The sequence below is a fragment of the Condylostylus longicornis genome, unplaced genomic scaffold (genome assembly GCF_029603195.1).
Source record: "Condylostylus longicornis isolate FDR11 unplaced genomic scaffold, ASM2960319v2 ptg000022l, whole genome shotgun sequence".
NCBI classification, from domain to species: Eukaryota; Metazoa; Arthropoda; class Insecta; order Diptera; family Dolichopodidae; genus Condylostylus; species Condylostylus longicornis.
The window spans coordinates 2,641,496-2,661,392 of NW_026577991.1; the positions used below are offsets into that span (position 1 = coordinate 2,641,496).

General features: G+C 27.6%; 1 protein-coding gene across 1 annotated transcript; it reads right to left on the bottom strand.

Annotated features, from left to right (window-relative positions):
- Nucleotides 1–3,635: 3,635 nt before the first annotated feature.
- Nucleotides 3,636–19,663, bottom strand: LOC129606936 (DNA-binding protein D-ETS-3-like). Its single transcript, XM_055517584.1, has 6 exons — nucleotides 19,554–19,663; nucleotides 13,048–13,332; nucleotides 12,852–12,982; nucleotides 12,513–12,740; nucleotides 3,706–3,786; nucleotides 3,636–3,655 (listed from the first exon to the last, which is right to left on the bottom strand). The coding sequence occupies exons 1-6, from the start codon at nucleotides 19,640–19,642 to the stop codon at nucleotides 3,636–3,638; spliced, it is 834 nt and encodes a 277-aa protein (XP_055373559.1). The 5' UTR covers nucleotides 19,643–19,663.
- Between the last annotated feature and the right edge of the window lie 234 nt (nucleotides 19,664–19,897).

The following is a 19,897-nucleotide window of genomic DNA, read 5'->3' on the forward strand; positions in this document are numbered from 1 at the left end:
TACGCGCGATAAATTTTTATCCGAAACATTAGCTTTGATTTTTCTATACTCTTTCTTATTGTTATTTAAAAGACTAAAAAAAAATTTCATTTTGTATATCGTTTTGTAATCGGTTGTTAAAATATTTTTACAATATAGTGATCTATGAGTGAATAATGGTTGAATGGAAAGAATACATGTTTTTTTGTATTAAACTAAGATCTAAATAAATTAGTAAATTAACAATTATTTTAAGATTTAAGTTTAAGCAGGATTTGATTCCTATGATATTCCTATGCTATGATTTAAGTTAAAATTAGCATTATTTGCTGTCTAAACATGGGTTTTTAGAGAATGTTTTGAGTAGAACGGAAATTTGTTAGAGAACGTTTAAGAGTACAGTACAGTAACCCTTGACAGTAAAACAGTCTTTCACTACCTTTTACACTGCCAGTGCTCATAACGTCCTTCTAACTTAATTCGTAACTAAAGGAAGCAACGTACAAAAACATTCTTATACACTCTTGGATAGGTATATTTAATATTTGCCACTTCATATTACAGTACCCTCTATTGTATTTTTCTGTAACTATATATTATTATTTAAAATTAGTGGGTGAATGTCTAAAATAAATGCCACTAAAAAAAATGGTTGGATTTTCTGCTAAAAAATGAATACATGCGCATAAACATAAAGTATATCATTACAAAAGCAAAATATATACATAATATGTACAAATATATATCTTGTTCATATAACATACACACACACGACATGAAATGGAATACACAGAAAAATAAGCTTTTTCTCTTTTTATGAGCGCAAAATTAAATTTTCTGTATAGTTTTTGTTTCCTTTTAAAAGCTTTAACAATTTGTATAGTGCTCTTTTTAATACTTATAACGGTTTACTAAGAAATACCGTTAATTCTATAAATTTAAATATAATTTTTGCAAATATACGTAAAATTAATTTCTTTTATAGCGTTAATTATTTCTTTTGATTTAAAATTTATGATAAGAATCACAAATGAATTTTTGAAAATTTTGATTACGATCATTATTTTCTAATATTATTCGTGTTCAGAATTCAGTATACCTATACATACATATATATACATAGTATGTCTGAAGAAAACCGGATAATATTAGGCCTAATTAATATTTTATTAACAGTAAGTAAAAATAATAAAAAAAAATATTTTATAAAAATAAATTGTTAAATAGAAAATTAAATTATTAATAAAATTAACCCTTTCTATACGATGTAGTACCTTATTTTAAAAGCAATTTATTAAATTTATATAGGCGTATTTAAAGCAAAAAATAACAATAAGTTTTATAGTTACATTATTACCCCATCTATAATGTAAATACATAATTAATTTTAACACACTCTTATGTAATTCGTTATTAAGAAGTGAAGGACAAATAATATTCATATTTACATATGTGATTGTATGAACCGGAATCGTAAACTTGATTGCCTATAATCTTGTAAAAGGTGTTTTAGTTTTTAGGATGAAAATTTAATTTTATCATTATTGCTCTTAATTATAAAAGCAAAGCAAGTACCCCGGTCCAAAGCAAGTACTTAGAGATATCCTCCAGGGTGTTGAATGTGAGCTTCCCAACACTGAGAAAACCACGCCCAAAACATCTTCACCTTCTGTTTGCAGAACAGAAAAGTCACACAGAACATGCCTCGACAACTAAATGAGCGCCATTCTCTTTGCTGATGACAGCTCCACCAATTCGAGCACACAACTGAATCAGTTTTGATTGCATTAGTATACCAAGCACCAGAACCAATTTCAAATGCTGGACCTCATTGTCCCAATACGCATCGATTAAGAAACACTACTTCGAATTTAAGATCAAAGTTGTACCACTAGAGACAGACGTCCAAGATAGCTGTCTCGAGAATGGGGGTAAAATTGTAGTACCGCACTATGGACGCATAGGTGACGACGGGTCAAGCAAAAGCCGTAAAAACTATAAACATAGTGCTATCATACGGCTCATGCTCCAAATTTTACAAAGAAAACTCCTACATTCCAGAAGACTGTCATTACTCTTCTGATGACCCTATCTATATGAGTATTGCAGAAGAGACGATTTTCTAAAGTTACTCCCAAATACTTAACCTTCTTGGAGTACGCAATGTGTTCACCAAACAGAGTGGGTTTGGTGAATCGTTACCTGCTCGTACGTCTAGTGAAGGCAACTAAAGTGTTTTTGCTGGGATTTATATTTAGCCCCTTTGAGCCATCGTTCAAAACTGTTAGATTTTGTTGTAGAAGGTCAGAGATCGTACTCTAAAATTTTCTCTTGACTATGGAGAGTGTATTTAGTTCTGTTATAGTGTTACGATGGGACGACTGCAATACACTTTCTTTGTTACTGTCCTGATATATCGGTATCATACGAAGGAAATAATTTGAAAAAATTTGATTAGTGATTAATTTTTGTTCAATTTTCGGATTCGAACGTGAAAATTGATATAACACATGCTTGATAATATGAGGAGGGCACTATAGCTCATAAATAATGCTGTAATCTATAAACCACATGTTATTGTTTACTCTTAATTGATCATTCCCAATCGATATACCTCTCTTAAAATTTTCATAAGAATTCGACAATAGTCACTTTGCTAGCTTTTCTCTTGATTTATTACAGTTCATCACATCCGGCGTATATCGATCTATCCGGGGTAAGTAAATCTGCTTTAAATGCTATAGTCAACGAACTAGACTTTTATTATAGTATTAAGTTCATTCCTAAAAATTACTATAAAAAAATAATAATTAACTACACAAGAGTGTTTGCATATGGAAAAAGGAAAAAAAAAATTTAATTTTAATTTTTCCCTCATAATTTTTTTTCTTTTTTAAAAGAAAAATTATTTTTTTCCGTTAGGCGTTCGTAACATTTAGAATTTATGTAAATTTTTTTTGTCCTTTTCTTTTTTTATTACACTCTTCGACTTTTCCAACTTTAATATTTAAACCATCCTTTCATACAAGATTAATAAATTAAAGCGAAAAAATGAAACATAAAAAGAAAAAATCTTTTAGGCAATCCGCCCATTTTTCACACACTAGAATTATTTCTTATTAGCCCTCATTTCTTAACACTATAGGATCATATTTAAATGAAGTGGACATGATGAAAAAAAAAAAACTAATAATAATTTATTTTTGTGGAGCAGAGGAACCAAAAACAAAAAAAAACAATTTACATGAAATTACATCATTTACGAAAAACGAAAAAAAAAATTCGACCAAAACTAGAAAAAGGAAAAACAAGAATAAAGAAAAAATTTCCGGTATTTTTCTTTTCCATACTAATTTATTTAGGCACACCTTTAAGAGTGTTAATTTAAGCTCTTTTTTCTTTCATTTCAAAAAATACCATTAAATTATCGAAAGAAAATAATAGAAAAATAGAAAATTTTTAATTGCTATTAGAAAAAATTATAATGACCAGGATAATAACAGGATATTTTCTTTATAATATTATGAAATTAACGAAAACCTATGAAGGATTATAAAAAATTTGTGTCAGAATTTTAAAAATATCAACCTACAAACACAAATAATTTTGACTCATTCTTTAATATTGAAAAAATCCTTGCATTTTGATCAAGTATATCAAGTATAACAGGAGGATTCTGAATTTGATTTTAAAATAAAAAATTAAATTTGAAAGTAAAGGACTCACCTGAAGTACATTTACTCGTTGTCCTTAAACTATCACTTAATCCATAGCTTGTTAAACATAATGATGATGATTTGTCTGAAACTATTGTAAGAAAAACAAAAAATTTAAATTAATAATTAAAAATTCCAATAAAATTTATAAATTTTATAATAAAATTTTAAATAGAGCTTTTGCATTTTACATTTAAAAGTGTCATAAAATTTACGCAATGTGTTACCAACCAAATAAAAAAAAATACAGTGTGACAGCTGACAATTCAGGGTTATTAAAAATAGAGCGCTACACAAAAGAACAACGCATTTTGGTGTTGAGCAATATTTTGTAAATAATGAAAGTTTTTCGAACAAAATTATCTTCAGCGATGAGGCTCATTTGGTTTTGATTGCTTTGTTAATCGGCAAAATTGTCGCATTTGGGGTTAAGAAAATCCAAAAGTGGTTGTTGAGAAATAAATGCATTTACAAAGTGTCACTGTTTGGTGCCGATTTTGGGTTCGATATATTAGCGGACCATTACTTTTCAAAGATGCAGCTGCACTCAGACAATTACGGTTAATGGTGCTTGCTTCCTCGCTATCGCGACATGATAATCAAGGATTTTGTACCGAAATTGCAAGATATAGAAATTACTTCTTGCGTGAATTATAGAACATTTTTTATTTGTTAGAAATTCACACCGAATTTCAAAACAAAAACATTAATAAAATTCAGAATTCCATAAATATTCATATCGTGTATATAGTCGCCATTTTTAATTCAATTCACGTATATTAATTTCATTTACATATACTTATGTACAATATAGAAAAGAATTGAATATAAATCAAGATAGAAATCTTAAATAAAACGCATAAATATAAAGTTGTCAACAATTGAAAACTACATGCCGCATTTAAGTAACAACATAAATAGCTTATACGTGTGCTGATTCGGTTGAAAAGTCAAAAATAATTTTAACAATATTATCACAATCGTTATATAGCTATCATCAATTAGCATCATCATCATCATGAATATTTTATTCATATTCTTATCATTTCGAACATTATTTTTTGTACAATACACTTAACTTACATAATAATCTATATACAGATAGTCTTTGTACATTATACTAGCTTCTCCATCAATACTTTTACATATATTGTAAGTAGATGTATTGATGTTACACGCCATGATGACTTTATCATCCTTTTTATTATATTATCATATTGAATTATTGAATAAGAATCCTTGATGATTTTAAAACTCTCGAAAAAGTAAACAAAATATCAATTTAAACAAGGTATTCCAGTGACAAGCAATGGAGCAAACAGACTGTACAAAATCCAAATAATTAGATTTATAAAACATCCCTTCTTTTTTTGCACTAAAACCTTTTTAAAGAAGGAAATCTCAGCTGTTGTGGTCCCAAAAAAGAGACACTTAAAAGAATGACGACTAGGCTTTTAACATCTGCACCCTGCAAGCTTGATTATCATTTACACAAACTAGGATTACCTACAGACTATTGATGGAGATCCTTCTATGAAAGAGACAAAACGACCTTTTTATTAAAACGCATTATAGGTCACAAGTAGTTCTTGCACATATAGACTATTGCGAACTTGCACTCAAAAGAGTGAAAAGTGATATTACATCAAATCACATCATGAGGTTTTTTAAGCAATCAAACGCTGAAGTAATTTCGTGTGATATAGGCTATGCCTAAACCTAATTTAACTAAAGAGTGAGAGGTGATGTTGCGGTAGTTTAATCAAATCGTATGAAGTGCCCGCCTGTCGGAGGATTTATAAGCAATTAAACGCTCAAATGATTTGATGTGGTGTAGGCTCTGCCCAAAATCTAGTTTAGACTCTAACTCAACTGTTTCTGTTATTTTTCGTTAGCACTCTATTTCACGCATATTAAAACTAAATGACAATAGAAAATGTAACAAAATAATTATGGGATTTTCAAAATACAATGTAGACCTTCCCAAAATATTTGTATAAGGGTTCCTTACCAAAATAATGAAATAAAATCTAAAATGTTTATTAGAAAAAAATAGACAAAACAAAAACAGCATAAAATATATTCGACAACAAAAAACTTATCGCTATATCCTTTTTTTTTTAGAAAAGAACATAAAAAGGATGGAAAAGGCGTGTGCCGAAACAAATTTAAAATAATAAATAAAGATGTACAAATGTTGATATGCGCACTATATACGTATATATAAAATGTATGAACTCATTAAAATGGGACGTCTCCATTTCTATTATTCATTTAATGTTATAAAAGATGAATTGTGTATAGATAAATTGGATTATCATGCAATTATTACAAATAATTTCAATAGAAAAGCGATTGGTTTGGGGTTTAGTTTTTTTTTTTTTTAAAGAAAACGAAATTGAAGTTTGAATGTTTGGTCATTTCATATACTGGTATAGTCAGTGATCTTCTTATATACTCGTAGTTCTCTAAAAAATATTCCCAATGCTCAGATAATAGTTTTAATGAATATGAAATAACCATATAATCGTCTAAGATGATTTAGGGTAAAGCTCTCTTGTTCCAGGTCTTTTCTTTTGCTACGTTAGTAGCCTTCAATCCTTTGATCTAAGGGTACAACATTCATATATGTAGATAACTTGTTGGTTGAAATTTAGTTGTACACAATTACAACAATAGAAATGCGACTCATTATTCGGTCATTTTCAACTACGAAGGGTAGGTTTAAACCAGACTACAAACCGTTTTTTAAAGAAATCCTTTCATATAAAAGTAAAATCTGACTTAATTAATTCAAATATTGAGGATTGCACTTTATACACTATTCACATAAAATTTGTGAATTCATTAATCACAAGACATGTATGAATATTTCTTTCAACCATTATTTTAAAGCTGATGCAACTGATAGTGTTTTCATATAGGTTATCACTTGAACAAATTAGAATAATTTGGGAACCATTTGTGTGGATTTTGCCATAATGAAGATGAGACTACTTAACATATTCTCTGTTCCGATGAAGCATTGGCCAGGAAGCGATTGATTCACTTGAGGGGAATATGAGGTTACTCCCTCGGATTTGTGGGAGGCGGCACTTAAACGAGTCTGTAATCACGTGAGGATTATATCGGGCGCCATTACAAAAACCACCCTGGTTGGTGCTCATAAAAAAAGTATGATGCTACAATAAGGGTTTACGGATGCGCAGTAACCTGATCTAAGTATGGCCCCTGTCAAACTACAAATCTAATCTAAACAAATCTAATCGGGAGTGTTCTACATTATTGGAAAGAGTTGACCTTCTTGCTTTTCTTAGGTCTTCCATATCAGCATCAAATTTATTAAAACAATTTTATTCACCTGTGTTTCTATTGTTTAATACGTAAGACTAACAGAGTCCAATAACTAGGGAAATTTTTTTCCCCAGATTTCTACACAATAAAAACGAATAATATTTTTAATAGAGTTCCTGAATAATACCAAGAATTTTGACATAATTTGATTAAACATTATTCAAATTTAAATAAATTGCAATTTTTTTTATTATTCGATTTAAATATAAAAAAATTTCAATAATATGTCAACATTTTTGACAAAATATGACATTTATAGACTTTTTTTTTTTGTAAATAGTAGCTCATACATTATTAAAGAGACCTGAACCATTTGTAATTTTTCTATAATAGCTATAAGGAAAAGGAAAAGCTTTAAATATTTATTAAAATTTATTTATGTATAAAAACCTATAAAATAATAATGTAAAGGATATTATAAATCCTTTATAATAATATTAATACCCGAAAAAAAAAAATAGCAAAAAAAAAAAAAACAAAAAACTCGTGAAACCAAAACAAATTTTGAACTTCCTGTTTTCGGTTTTTGGTATAAAACATATAAGCAAATAATAGCGGCTAAAAGGACAAAAACCATATAAATAGCTTAAAATACACCAAAAAAAAGGACCTCAAATACAAAATTAAAAAAAAAATAATAATAATAAAAAGAAAGCGGCAAATTTTTATTTATTAATTTTTGGCTTTTTTTTTTTGGCAAAATGCCTTTGGTTTCATAATTTCTTATTATTTTTTTTTTATATTTTAGGAAAATCTCCATATCCTCACATATCCTTTTTTATATATAATATGGTATTTTATTTGAATATGCATAATATACTGCTCCTTTTGTCCACCAAAAATTTATTTATTTCTTAATAATTTTAGTGAGAAAAAATAAGAGAAGAAAAAAATCAGACGAAATATTTTATTTCGTGTATTTTCACCCGCGATTATTTCTCCATTAATTTTATTAACAGTTTTAAAATGTCGCGTTATTTTGACTCTATGTCGCACCTTTATCACACTAAATATAATTTGCACGTTTATAGATGAAAAATACAAATAAAAAAAGCAGTTTGTTTTTTTGTTAACAAGAATCGAAAGTAAAGCAAATTTTGGTTGTACCCAAATTTATTAAACAAAATCTTGAGCAAATTTTACTAGCTTGTTTTTTAAAAATTGTCTGTCTGTTTGACTTTTTAATGTTTTATTAAATATTGACCTCTTCATCGGCTCTTGAACTCTGTATCGAAACTTTAATGCTTTAATTCAAAATTTACAAGGAAACGTAAAAACCGGTTAATAAAAAATATTTGAAAAAATTTAATAAAATATTAAACCAACGTTAATATCTGAATCGTATTAAATTAATCACATTATTTTGAATAGACTGGTTTTTAAAAATTTCTTACTTGATGGCGCCCGACCTGGGTTCGATTAATATCATAATTAATATTATTATATTATACTCCGAGGGCAGACTAAGTGTAGCATTCTAGTTAGGAACTTAATGGTACACCTTTAAAAAAAAAAATTAATGGCGCCCGATACGGGGTATAGGGTAATATCATGATGGAATTCCATATAAATACAATACGCTCCTAAAATATTATTAGAGCAGTATTAAAAATAGGATTTTAATTGTTCCCCTTCCAGAATTTTTTTTTTGTAATGGCGACCGATATTGGGCGAAATTCAAAAATTTGTTCCTAATAATGAAGGGAATAACGTTCTGAGTAATATTTTTTTTTCTTATTCACTCCTAGAAGGAGCATAGGGCTAGTGCATGATTTCTCATGCACCAGTTTCATAGCGTTATTATTTATATTAATTATTTGAGGTTATTAATATTTACTGTTTATTTTTCTTAGTTTGTTTAATATCGAATATTTGAAAATTACTTGTATAATATTTATTAGTATTGTATATTAAGTTATAATAATATTGAATATAATTTTTATAGCGACCTAACCAGGGTTTGAACCCGAGACCCTTCGGTTAAAGGACCGGTGCCATAACCACTGCACCAATGGTCAGGTACTTATACTGCATTAGTGTTGCTTAGTTAGGATTTTAATTGTTCCGTATCAATTAGCACCTGTTTTTAAAGTGACCCCCGATATAGTTGGCAATTTAGAACTATTTAATGAAGTAGTCATTATTTTTCTCAAACTATTCCAGGACTTGTTCCACTATATTTTTCACTATATTCTAAAATTTATTACCAGCACATGATGACGTATATAGGCGAGAGTAAAGAGTATAGTAATTTCATTTTATTTAATATTTTTTCGATTTCAATTTCTACAAAATAATAAAATGACAAGAAATTGAAGAAAAAAAACATAAAATATAACTACAAAATCTTTAAAAAATTAAAATGTCTGGGCTTTCTGCCCATTGACCAAAAATACACAAAATAAAATTGTATAAGAAAAAAATAATAAAAATACAATAATAAATAAAAAAATTTAAACAAAATATTTTCTTCCTTTTCTGTCCTTCCCTCTCTTTTTTACCTATAAAATTTTATAAATAAAAATTTTCTTTTTTTCAAAAGTATTAAATTTGGGACATTTAAATTATTATAAGCTAAATAGAAAGTTGACAGGTGGACAACATGAATTCTTAAGAAAAACAAAATAATTTTTTATTTTTTTTTTTTAATTTTCCTCTCTTTCCCTCTCTTTCTTTTCTTCTTATTGAATTTTTTTTTATGAAAAATTTGTCTCGGCTCATTAGTCATGCAGTCATCGCGTGCTCTACCGAACTTCGATTTAAAAACAGTATGCAGAAAGTAAAAAGAGTGAAAACAAATGAGAAATAAAAATTTAAAAAAATTGAGACATGAAAGAAAAAAAAAAATTCTCATTAAAATTTGCAATAATAGAAAAATAATTTTTGTTGCATTTTTTTTTTTTGTTTTTTATTCGAAGGAAAAAAATAAATCCTTTACAATTTAAATTTTTTGACATACCGGAAGTGAGAAATCAGAAAAAAATTCCTTTCTTTTTCTTTTCTAAAATTAAGACAGTTTTTTTATTTAATTAAGAAAATTGATGACGTGAGGTTTCTCTCTATTTAAAATATTGAAAAGTAAATGGAAGTTTATTTTACATGAAAATCCTTCGGATTGAAGAGAAAACTGTACATTCTCCTTCTAATTTAAGAGAATCATCCTTAACATTCATGTTCATCTGTCAGAGGCAAATATAAATTAAACAGATAAAGAAGTTAATATGCAGTAATATGCAGTGTACATTCTGCAGGAACGCTGGAAGGACGGCCATACATATTCTTTGTGAGTGTCCTGTTCTGGCGGTCAGGAGGCGTATATTGTTTTAGACGGGGCTCTTTCAGTGTTAAGGAAGTCTCATCGAATTTCCTGAGCGATATCTTCGAATACTTACTTGGGACCGGAGAAGTATAAATGGGATATATGGGATGACTAAAAGAAACCACGGCTGGGTTCTGTGGTTGAAGGGCAGAATTTCCTTTGCTGTCTTACATCTATCTTTAATAATCTACAATCTCATTTTTTACTCACTCGGTATATTAAATAGGATTAATTTCCAATTACTTTTAATTTATTTTTCAAAAACAACATTTCAATTAAATCACATCCCATATAGTATTAAAAAAAAATTTGTCACAGATACGCTCGAATTTGAGAAAAATTATTCGAAAAAAAAAAATTAGAACAAATCAGCCAAAAATATTTCATCTCGGTTAAAAAAATATTTTTATATACAACAAAAAATTTTACATGCTCTTTCAAAAAATGCACACTTCTTTAAGTTTGCATATACACTATGTGTTTTTTTCTCCCTGCTTCCTTTGACTTCCGTTTTCCCCCTAATTGAATTAAATCAAAAACAAACAAACAAAAGGGAATCGTCATCATTATCAAGTTTTTGTTTTTTTTTTTTTGCAAAACAATTTTAAGTCACACGTTTTGCAACCCAAAATCCGAACAATTGTGATAATCATAACTCGCAATATTCTATTCTACATAAACTATTGTGAATTAAAGTATATGTATACGAGTATATAGAGTAGTAAATGCAATACCCTAATTCTCATCCTTAAAAATATACTGATAGCATTAGTTATAGACTATAACCGTGTATCCTTGTCGGAAGTAACAACCAACAACAGAAAATAAATAAAATATCAGAAAAGAAAAAATTTTTTTTAACCCTAATTTAACCTCCCCTATATACCATTTTACTTCCTTTCATCAACATATTATTATTGTGTGTATATAGTCAATGTTGGTGGTGGTGGTGTGATCGGGTGCTATCAATAATGATTATAATATTGATTATATATATAAATAGAAATTTTAGAGGACCAGAAAAGAAGTTGCTTGTTGAGATATGAATTATTTAAAAAAAAAAACAAAAACTTGTTTAATAATATTGAAGGGGTGGAGTGGTTGGTGGTTTAATTCTTAAAAAAAAGAGAGAGAAAAAAATTGTTTAATTGGCGTGATTGCAAACACACTTCACGTTTTTTCATTTACTGTGATTTTTAAAATATTATAATAGAATAATAATAAAATATTATTATAAATAATATTATATTTTATTATTATTTTCAAGTATATTGTAATTTATACTTCTTTTAAAAGGACAATAATAAATATTGTGCTTGTATACGTGCGCTTATTGTAATTTTACGTTGAGCCGTGTTCAAGTTTATAATGCGATAATATACTTGTAGTATTACAAAAGAATTATAAATTATTATTTTGTGTCATTCGTAAATAAACAAATTAATAGCATCAAGAAAATGTTCTATGGGAATATAAAAAAGAAGTGTTCTGGAGGGTTATTGGAAAACAACAATTATTGAACTAGAAGAGACTTGAAATTAATTATAATTACAATAAAAAATTGCATCATAATCGATAAACTTGTATTGCCTAATCACATTTTCGTGATCATAATATAGAGATTGACAACTGAACACCTTTTACAGGGTATTTATAACAAATTGTTGATCTTCATTCCGAAATTTTACACATTACACTGAATGATTGAATTGATCAACACTACAATTTGCTTTCACTGAGAACGGCGACACAACGATAATGACTACAATGCCTTTAAGATTTTACCCAACTCTCATGGTCTTCAAAGGAACAAAATGAGAGACACCTATTACTGAGTCGAATTTTCGGTTAATTGGCCTTACCAGAAATTGACTTTTGTAACAAAAAAAAATGTATAAAATGACGAGGTTTATTATTTGTTATTTGCTGCAATATTCTGACCAAAACGTAGGAAGAAGTAAATCAAAATTGGACTCTTCGAATGGACAACCTGAAACGTAGTCATAGCCATCATTTACATTAAATTATATTTAAAAAGTGCAGGGTTCAAATAAGTTATCAAATAACTACTAAATTGAAACAATATCCACTAATAAATTTTTGTATATAATAATTAACTAAATAAATTTTTTTTTTATACTTACTTCTTCCTTTATTTTCAATCACATTATCTAATGATGTTGTTAGCGCGGCTGCTACCGCCGATGATGATGATAATGAATTATTTGATGAAACCTGTGATGTTGGCAGCGTATCAACACGATATCGTTGTAATGTTGTTCCACCAGAAATTGTTGTTATACAATTTCCATTAATACTTAAACTAGATGATACACCAGATGATGAATTAATATTACCATTGCTACTACCACCTGAACCATTACCAGTACCATTACTATTTTGTCCATTTGATGTACAATTATTTCCATTATTACCATTATTATTATTATTATTATTATTTGAACTATTATGATTATTATTACTATGACCACTATTACCACCACCACCACCGCCACCACCACCACTTCCACCACCACTACCGTTACCTGAACTTGAATTTAAATTTGTTACTGATTCTAATGTATCAGTTAGCCTAGGTGCTCCATATATATCACTATAAAATAATAAAAATAAATATTTATTTTATTTTTTTTTTTTTTAATAATTTTATATTTATACCTAAATGCACTCGATGTACCAAAAAATGTTGTACGATCTTGTAATGCTGCTTTTGCTTTTTCAACACTCTGTTTTAATTGTTCGAATGTCGATTGATGAAAACGATATGAACTCCAATCTGGTGGTGAACATTGTCCAACTAAACCTAAACAATCTTCGGTTTTAACAATATGATGGGCTGTTGCAGCATTTGGTGGTGAAATACGTTTCAAATCCAAAGCTGTTTGATATGAACATGAACTTTCATACATTGCTGCCAAATCAGTTGGTGATGTCCACTTAAAACTATTTGTTTTATTCATTTGCGAAGGGTTTTGTAAAAGGGAAGTAAAGAAGAAATTAAATTTTAGTAATATTATTAAAATCTTAAGAACAATTTTTTTATAATTTAAGTATAACTAGAGTAGCTAGAGTTAACGGCCTCAATAATTCGGTTTTATTTAGGTGGGTTCGCTTTCTCATCACAGTACCTCAATATACAAGTTGCAGTAATAATTTATTACTCCATAATTTGGCAGCTATGGCAGCCATAAGAAGGTTTAGTAGTGAAGTAGTATCCTTGCATTTTGTATAGTGTCCAAGGGAACAGAAGGTAATCTATACTACTTCCAATTTTTAAAAATATGTGAATTTATTGTTATACTCCTTCACAAAATTACTGTATGAATTAAAAATAATATTTTCCGCTCCCAATTGAATAATTTCAATAAGGTCCTTCTAATTTAATACACAATAATATTTTTAGTAATTATACAATACAAGTACTCTTTAGCTCCCATTATTCATTAAAATTCTTTTGTACCATAAATAATAAAAGCATATAAGTCAACTATAATAAATTTTAAAAATTTTTAAAATTGTAGCCACTGTCATAATATTTTCGTAATATATGCGAAAAACAATTTATTATTCTCGTTGTAGAGATAAAAATAACTTTTACATTTTCTATTTTAATTTTCAGGTAATATAAATCTACACGTACATAACTGTATAAATATATATGTGCTCTTATGTATATGAAAACTTAAAAATTTCAAAAATTTTAAATATATTCAAAAAAAAAAACATTAATAAATTCTCTTTATTATTATTTTCGGAGAGAGATAATAAAATACGAATAGAAAATTTTCGCCTGTCAGTATGCAATATAATTTACAATAGTATAATTATAAATTCTATACACATTCTATCTAACTAAGGCTAGAATACTTATAAAATTATATTTTTGGAATGTTAATAAAATAAAATATTTTTTACGCATATATCAAGTAGATAAAAATGTACGTATATAATTATGTACATAATTAGCATAAATCTATGTCTATAAATTTAATAAATCATACAAATATATGAGTTTAATTGTATATATGAGCGTTTTGTACACAAATACGAGTACGTATTATATCATGTGAGTATTGAGTTTTAGTTAAATTAGTACAAGTATACGTATATGTATGTATATATATCTGTGAATTTATTATGAATATATAATAAGTAAATGCGTTTCCTTTTATTATTATCCTAGATATTTTCTATGATTACTCCATATTATAATCCTTACGTATTATTATTATTTTTTTAAAAGTTTGATTTTTTTTTCTATTTCGTTATAATATTTTTGTGGAACTTACACAGTGTTTCATAAACAAAATTAGAATAAAGTCAATAACGGGGTAATTGCAGTGGGTAAATTTATTCTCTTTAATCAATGACAATTTCTAAATGAACCTTTAAAAATTTTAATTTACAATAAATTTGACGTATCGGTAACAGTCAAAGCGTTGGATTCCAGCGATGCATAAAAACCAAGGAATTTCTCTGATATTATAACTAGAAGCGATTTAAGAAGATTATAGGGATGGGTAAGAATTAGTTGAGAATTCTCACCGAGATATTGTCGGGTCACTGTAGACTTAAAGGTCACCATAGTAGGTTGAGAGTGCTGGAGTTCACTTTGTAAATTTCACAAGTGCTGTAGTTCACCAGAACGGTAAATAGCAATTGGGTCCTGTAGGGTTAGGCTCAGTACTCAGAGCGGGCAACAATTTCACATAATCCACCTTCACAATATTTCGACATTTTCGTAGCGGCCTCTTGCAATTTTCAGAAAGAGGCAATATCCCATCTGTACGCTTATCAGTATGCTGAGATCAGCACCAGTGTATGCAAAAATTTTCTTTGAATAAATAATAATAGAATAAATAGGATAGAATAGAATTGTCAAATTAATCGAATTTTAATCAATTTATGAAGTGATATTTTCTTATTGGTCATAAATATTCCAATAAGTCGCCACTATTTTAATTGTTATATCAACCTCAATAATTCATTCCTTCATATACTAGATTAATTTATTTTTACTTTTGAATTCAACAGAGTAACTTTAATACAGAAAAGCACCATGTAGGTATTTTTGAATTTACACACGTCTAATATTACTCGTATATTATTAATTTGAAAATAGAAAAAAAATATATGTACTTTAAATCTATATGAAAATTATATGGAAAATTTATGAAAAACAACAACAATAAAAATTACCCACACATACCCACAGAATAAAAACTTTAACACAAATTTGTTCTCTTTTCATTTCTATATTTTTTTTTTTGCTTTTGATAGTGTCTATATTTTGAATGGAGTTGCCGAGAGTTCTAGTTGAGGGTAATCGTATGTATGTATATCGCATGTACCTCAATATACACATGTATAAAAAAAATTTCAACAGAAACGACGATAATTCTTCATTTTTAAACAAATTTTTGGTTCATATATAAAATGAATATTCAAATTTTTTTTTTTAATAGAAAAGCAAAAACGAGTTTTTTATTTCTGTTTTATTTTTTTTTATGTACAAATGCCGGAAGTAGTATACGTTTTGATTTATGCTTTAAAGAAAAAAACTAAAATTCGAAAAAAAAAAAATTGAATTCTATATCGCCTTCTCTCTATCTATATGGCTGGATATTAAATCTAGTTGACTATATTTAAAGGATTTTTAGAATATCGTATAACAGTTAGATTATAATATGCCATAGATATACACGCAGATATAACAAAACTCCTACATGAATTCAAAAATGAATGAATGTGTACGTAATTTAAAGGACATGAAACGCTTCACTATTCACGCAATTTTTTTTTTGCTTCTATTTCAGTTTTTACTATTTAATATTTAAATTTATAATATCTAGATTTAGAATTTTTAAATAATTTTCATATATTTGACAGTGTTATACTTGTATAGTATTGAAATATTAATAAGGTATGTAAAGAAGACACAATATAAAAATGCATAAATCGTTCCCTTTTAAGTGGTATTTTTGAGCTTTAAACTAGAATTTTTAATAACTAATGCATAGGACTTATTAAGTGTTATATATAGAAAGTTAACAGTATTGAAAATTATGGAAAAGAAACTATTATAATCACTTTACAGAAAATTTGCATACTTTTAGGAACATAAATATAACGTAAAAAGTAAAATATAGAAGTTTTTGCATTTTAAAAAGAAATTCCTATATGTGTGGTGGTAAGTGGATGAAATATAAATAATCTAGGTGTATTGATTTTAGGAAGATTAAAAATCCCGAGAGAAATTGTATATTAGCGTTAACTTTCTGGATAATAAATGAATTACCCGAAGATATTCGAAATTATCAAAGGCATCAACCTTACATCAAAAAAATTTACACATACTCGAAAAATTTCCAAAACCTCATACAAAATAATCAGCTGTAGCTTATATTGCACAGTGAAAATATAAGACCATACTTTAATCTACTTGAGAAGTGTTCCAGAGACAATACAATTATAGCTTTATCCTGAGAAGTGTATATCGTCTATTGAGAAATGAAACTGTGTATAACGTATACAACGTATACCGGTTATACACTGTTTTATTTCTCAACAGACGATATATAAAGTCACTCAATTTATGGTTCATGTCTTTGATAACTCGATTATAAATAGGGCGAATTCTAAATTAATATCAGGTTTCAGTGTCTTACTATTCTACTAATATTTCTGAAACCGAATCTATTGAGAGGAGATTTCTCTGTTTCGCATTGTCCGATCCTCTAAGGTTGTCGCCGTATGAAGAAAAGCTATTATTGTTAGACTTGCAAACTTTTGAGCTCTTGTTCGATAATTATTGCCGATGCAATAAAAATTTTCTGTGTTTCTCATAACAATAAACTCTAACCGTTACTAATGCTCCACTATTTCCTTTTCGTTCATTATCAAGCGATGACGATTTGGCTAGGTAATTTGGTTGACGCATATTGTGCGTCTAAATAATGATTGCTTTGACTAAGGTTGTGCAATATTAATTTGCATGATAATACTGATGCACGGCCTAAGCAATTTTCGTCTCATATAACTTCTTATATCTTTGGTAAATACAATTCCTATAATATCGTATTAAAAAATCAAAGTTTACTCTTAACTTACTTATCCTATAATATTATAAGAATGTTTGTAAAACTCATTTAAATAAATCATAATCGTTAAATCTATATCAGCGATTTCTTCATCACCCCTTCCATATTAGAAAATATAAAAGGTACACACAGTATTACACCATCCATTTTCTAACACTCTACTCAATATTTATTATTCATTTATTTATATAGAAAAAAGTATTTTTGGGGAAATGCTTATCCAAAGACAAAATCTATCCTAGACGTTTAGTGTATAAAAAAAATAGAAAAAAAAAAGTTATGAATGAAAAAAAATTCTATATAAAAATTAAAAATAAAGAAAAAGCCACGCCATAAAAAATATAAAATATAGCACGATATACGATAATATTCACCACCCACTTAATAGACCTTGTTAACGCATTACAAAATATTAGATATCACATTTTAAATGATATCATGTAGATAACAGTAAATATTTGTATATCCTTACAAAATATTTATTATTTATGTTTGTGTTTGAGTAGATCATATATAAAAATTGATTTAATAATTTGTAAAATTCGTAAAAATATAATGGTTTAGTATATAGAATAAATATCGTAAATTTTTGATTAAAGAATATTTTCTTATTTTGTACGCTTGTATGTACATTTAAAGATGATACCAAATTATATGTGATGAAAATTGAAGAAATTTGGAATTGTGGTTGGTACAAAGGTAGTTTTTTACAGCATCATCATCTGCCTCTGTTTTCTGCCTCAAAAAAAATTTAAGTAATTTGGCGACAAGTTGAAAGATCTAAATTTTTTTCTTAAAAAGAACCAAACTCTGAATAGACTTCAATTATTCCCCCGATGATCTATTAAACAACCTTGAACCAGCAATCGAAACTTGTTGAGAAGAGAGAGTATTGTCAACTCTACGAATATGAACATTGTTTTAAATCTAGTGTGAAAATTGGGGTAGAAGCGCTGGATAGGAGAGAAAATGGAATGGCCCAACGCTTCAAGCACTTTAAACACAAATAAAAGCTGCTGTAAATTATATCTACTAGTTAAAGGCAAAATAAAATTGGAATAATATAAGTTGATTGTGCTATACCTAATAGGGAGGCCAAATATAATTTTTAAAATTTTGTTGTGAGAAATTTGTAGCCTATTAGATTCTGTACCCACCACCCGAAACGGCTGTATACGTACCACAAGATAAAACTGAAAAAATTGTAAAAATTTATTATTGTATTCCAAACTTGACTGTGGCGTGGCTTAGTTGGACTTATATTCTTCCAAATACCTTAGACAACAACAGGTTTTTGTTGAATGCACATATTTAGATTTACAAGAGCCTTTTGATTGTATAGACCACGGAATTCTACTACTAAAACTAAAACATTTTACTTTTTCGAATAATAATATATATATTTTTTTAAGTCGCACATAAGTGACAGGACGCTAAAACTAAAGCAATTTAATTCTCCAAATGATTCTAGAATAATTAAGAAAGGCGAGTGCCACGGGGTTCTATTATTGAACCAGATTTCTTTAAAATTTATTTAGATGATATTAAAACACTAAACTTTAAGAGTAAGCTGCAGTTACTTGCTGATAATGCAGTATTAAAGTTTTTCGAATAGTGACATAGGGATTATTTTCAATTACTGAAAACTTTTTCTTCACAATCACTAGATTGAACTTAAATGCGAGCAAGACTAAGATATTGTTATATTTTGACAAAAAAACAATGGCCCGAAAAAATTCTATGTGGCTGAACAGAATTTTCAGATTACAAACAGTTCTTGGCAATAGATCGAAGTGGAATCACCATAAGTGCAACATATTGTCACTAGGATCACATCATGAGTTTCAATTTTAACTAGATTAAGAAAATGCATAACGGCGGATGCATTGTATATGCTAGTTTTTTCCTCATTTGTGTTATACAATATTGTTTATTTGAATTGTATTTGGAATTTAACGCTATTTAAATCTAATCAACAGAGATATAATTGTCTTAATAAATGTCTCCAGCTTTATAATTAAATATATTTTTTTTAATTTTCTAATAATATTGAATGAAAATTACCGATTTCCATTTGAAAAAACATCAAAATTACAAAAATCATTTCCATTTGCATTATTATTAGTATTTAAAAAATTTGTTGTTTTCCTCATTATTACAATTAATATTTTTAATATAATCTTTTTAAATACCACAAATAATTTTTCCATATTATCTATCTCTTAACAATTATTATTAAAATTATTTTTTTATATTTAAAAAATAAGATTATTTTGTTTCCCTTCTTCGTTATCCTTTTTTCAATTAACATGAAAATTTTCTTCCGTTTTCAAAATTATTGAAAATTATATTAAAGAATAACTTCTTATTATAATAGTTTCTTAATTATACATTTCACTTTTACATGT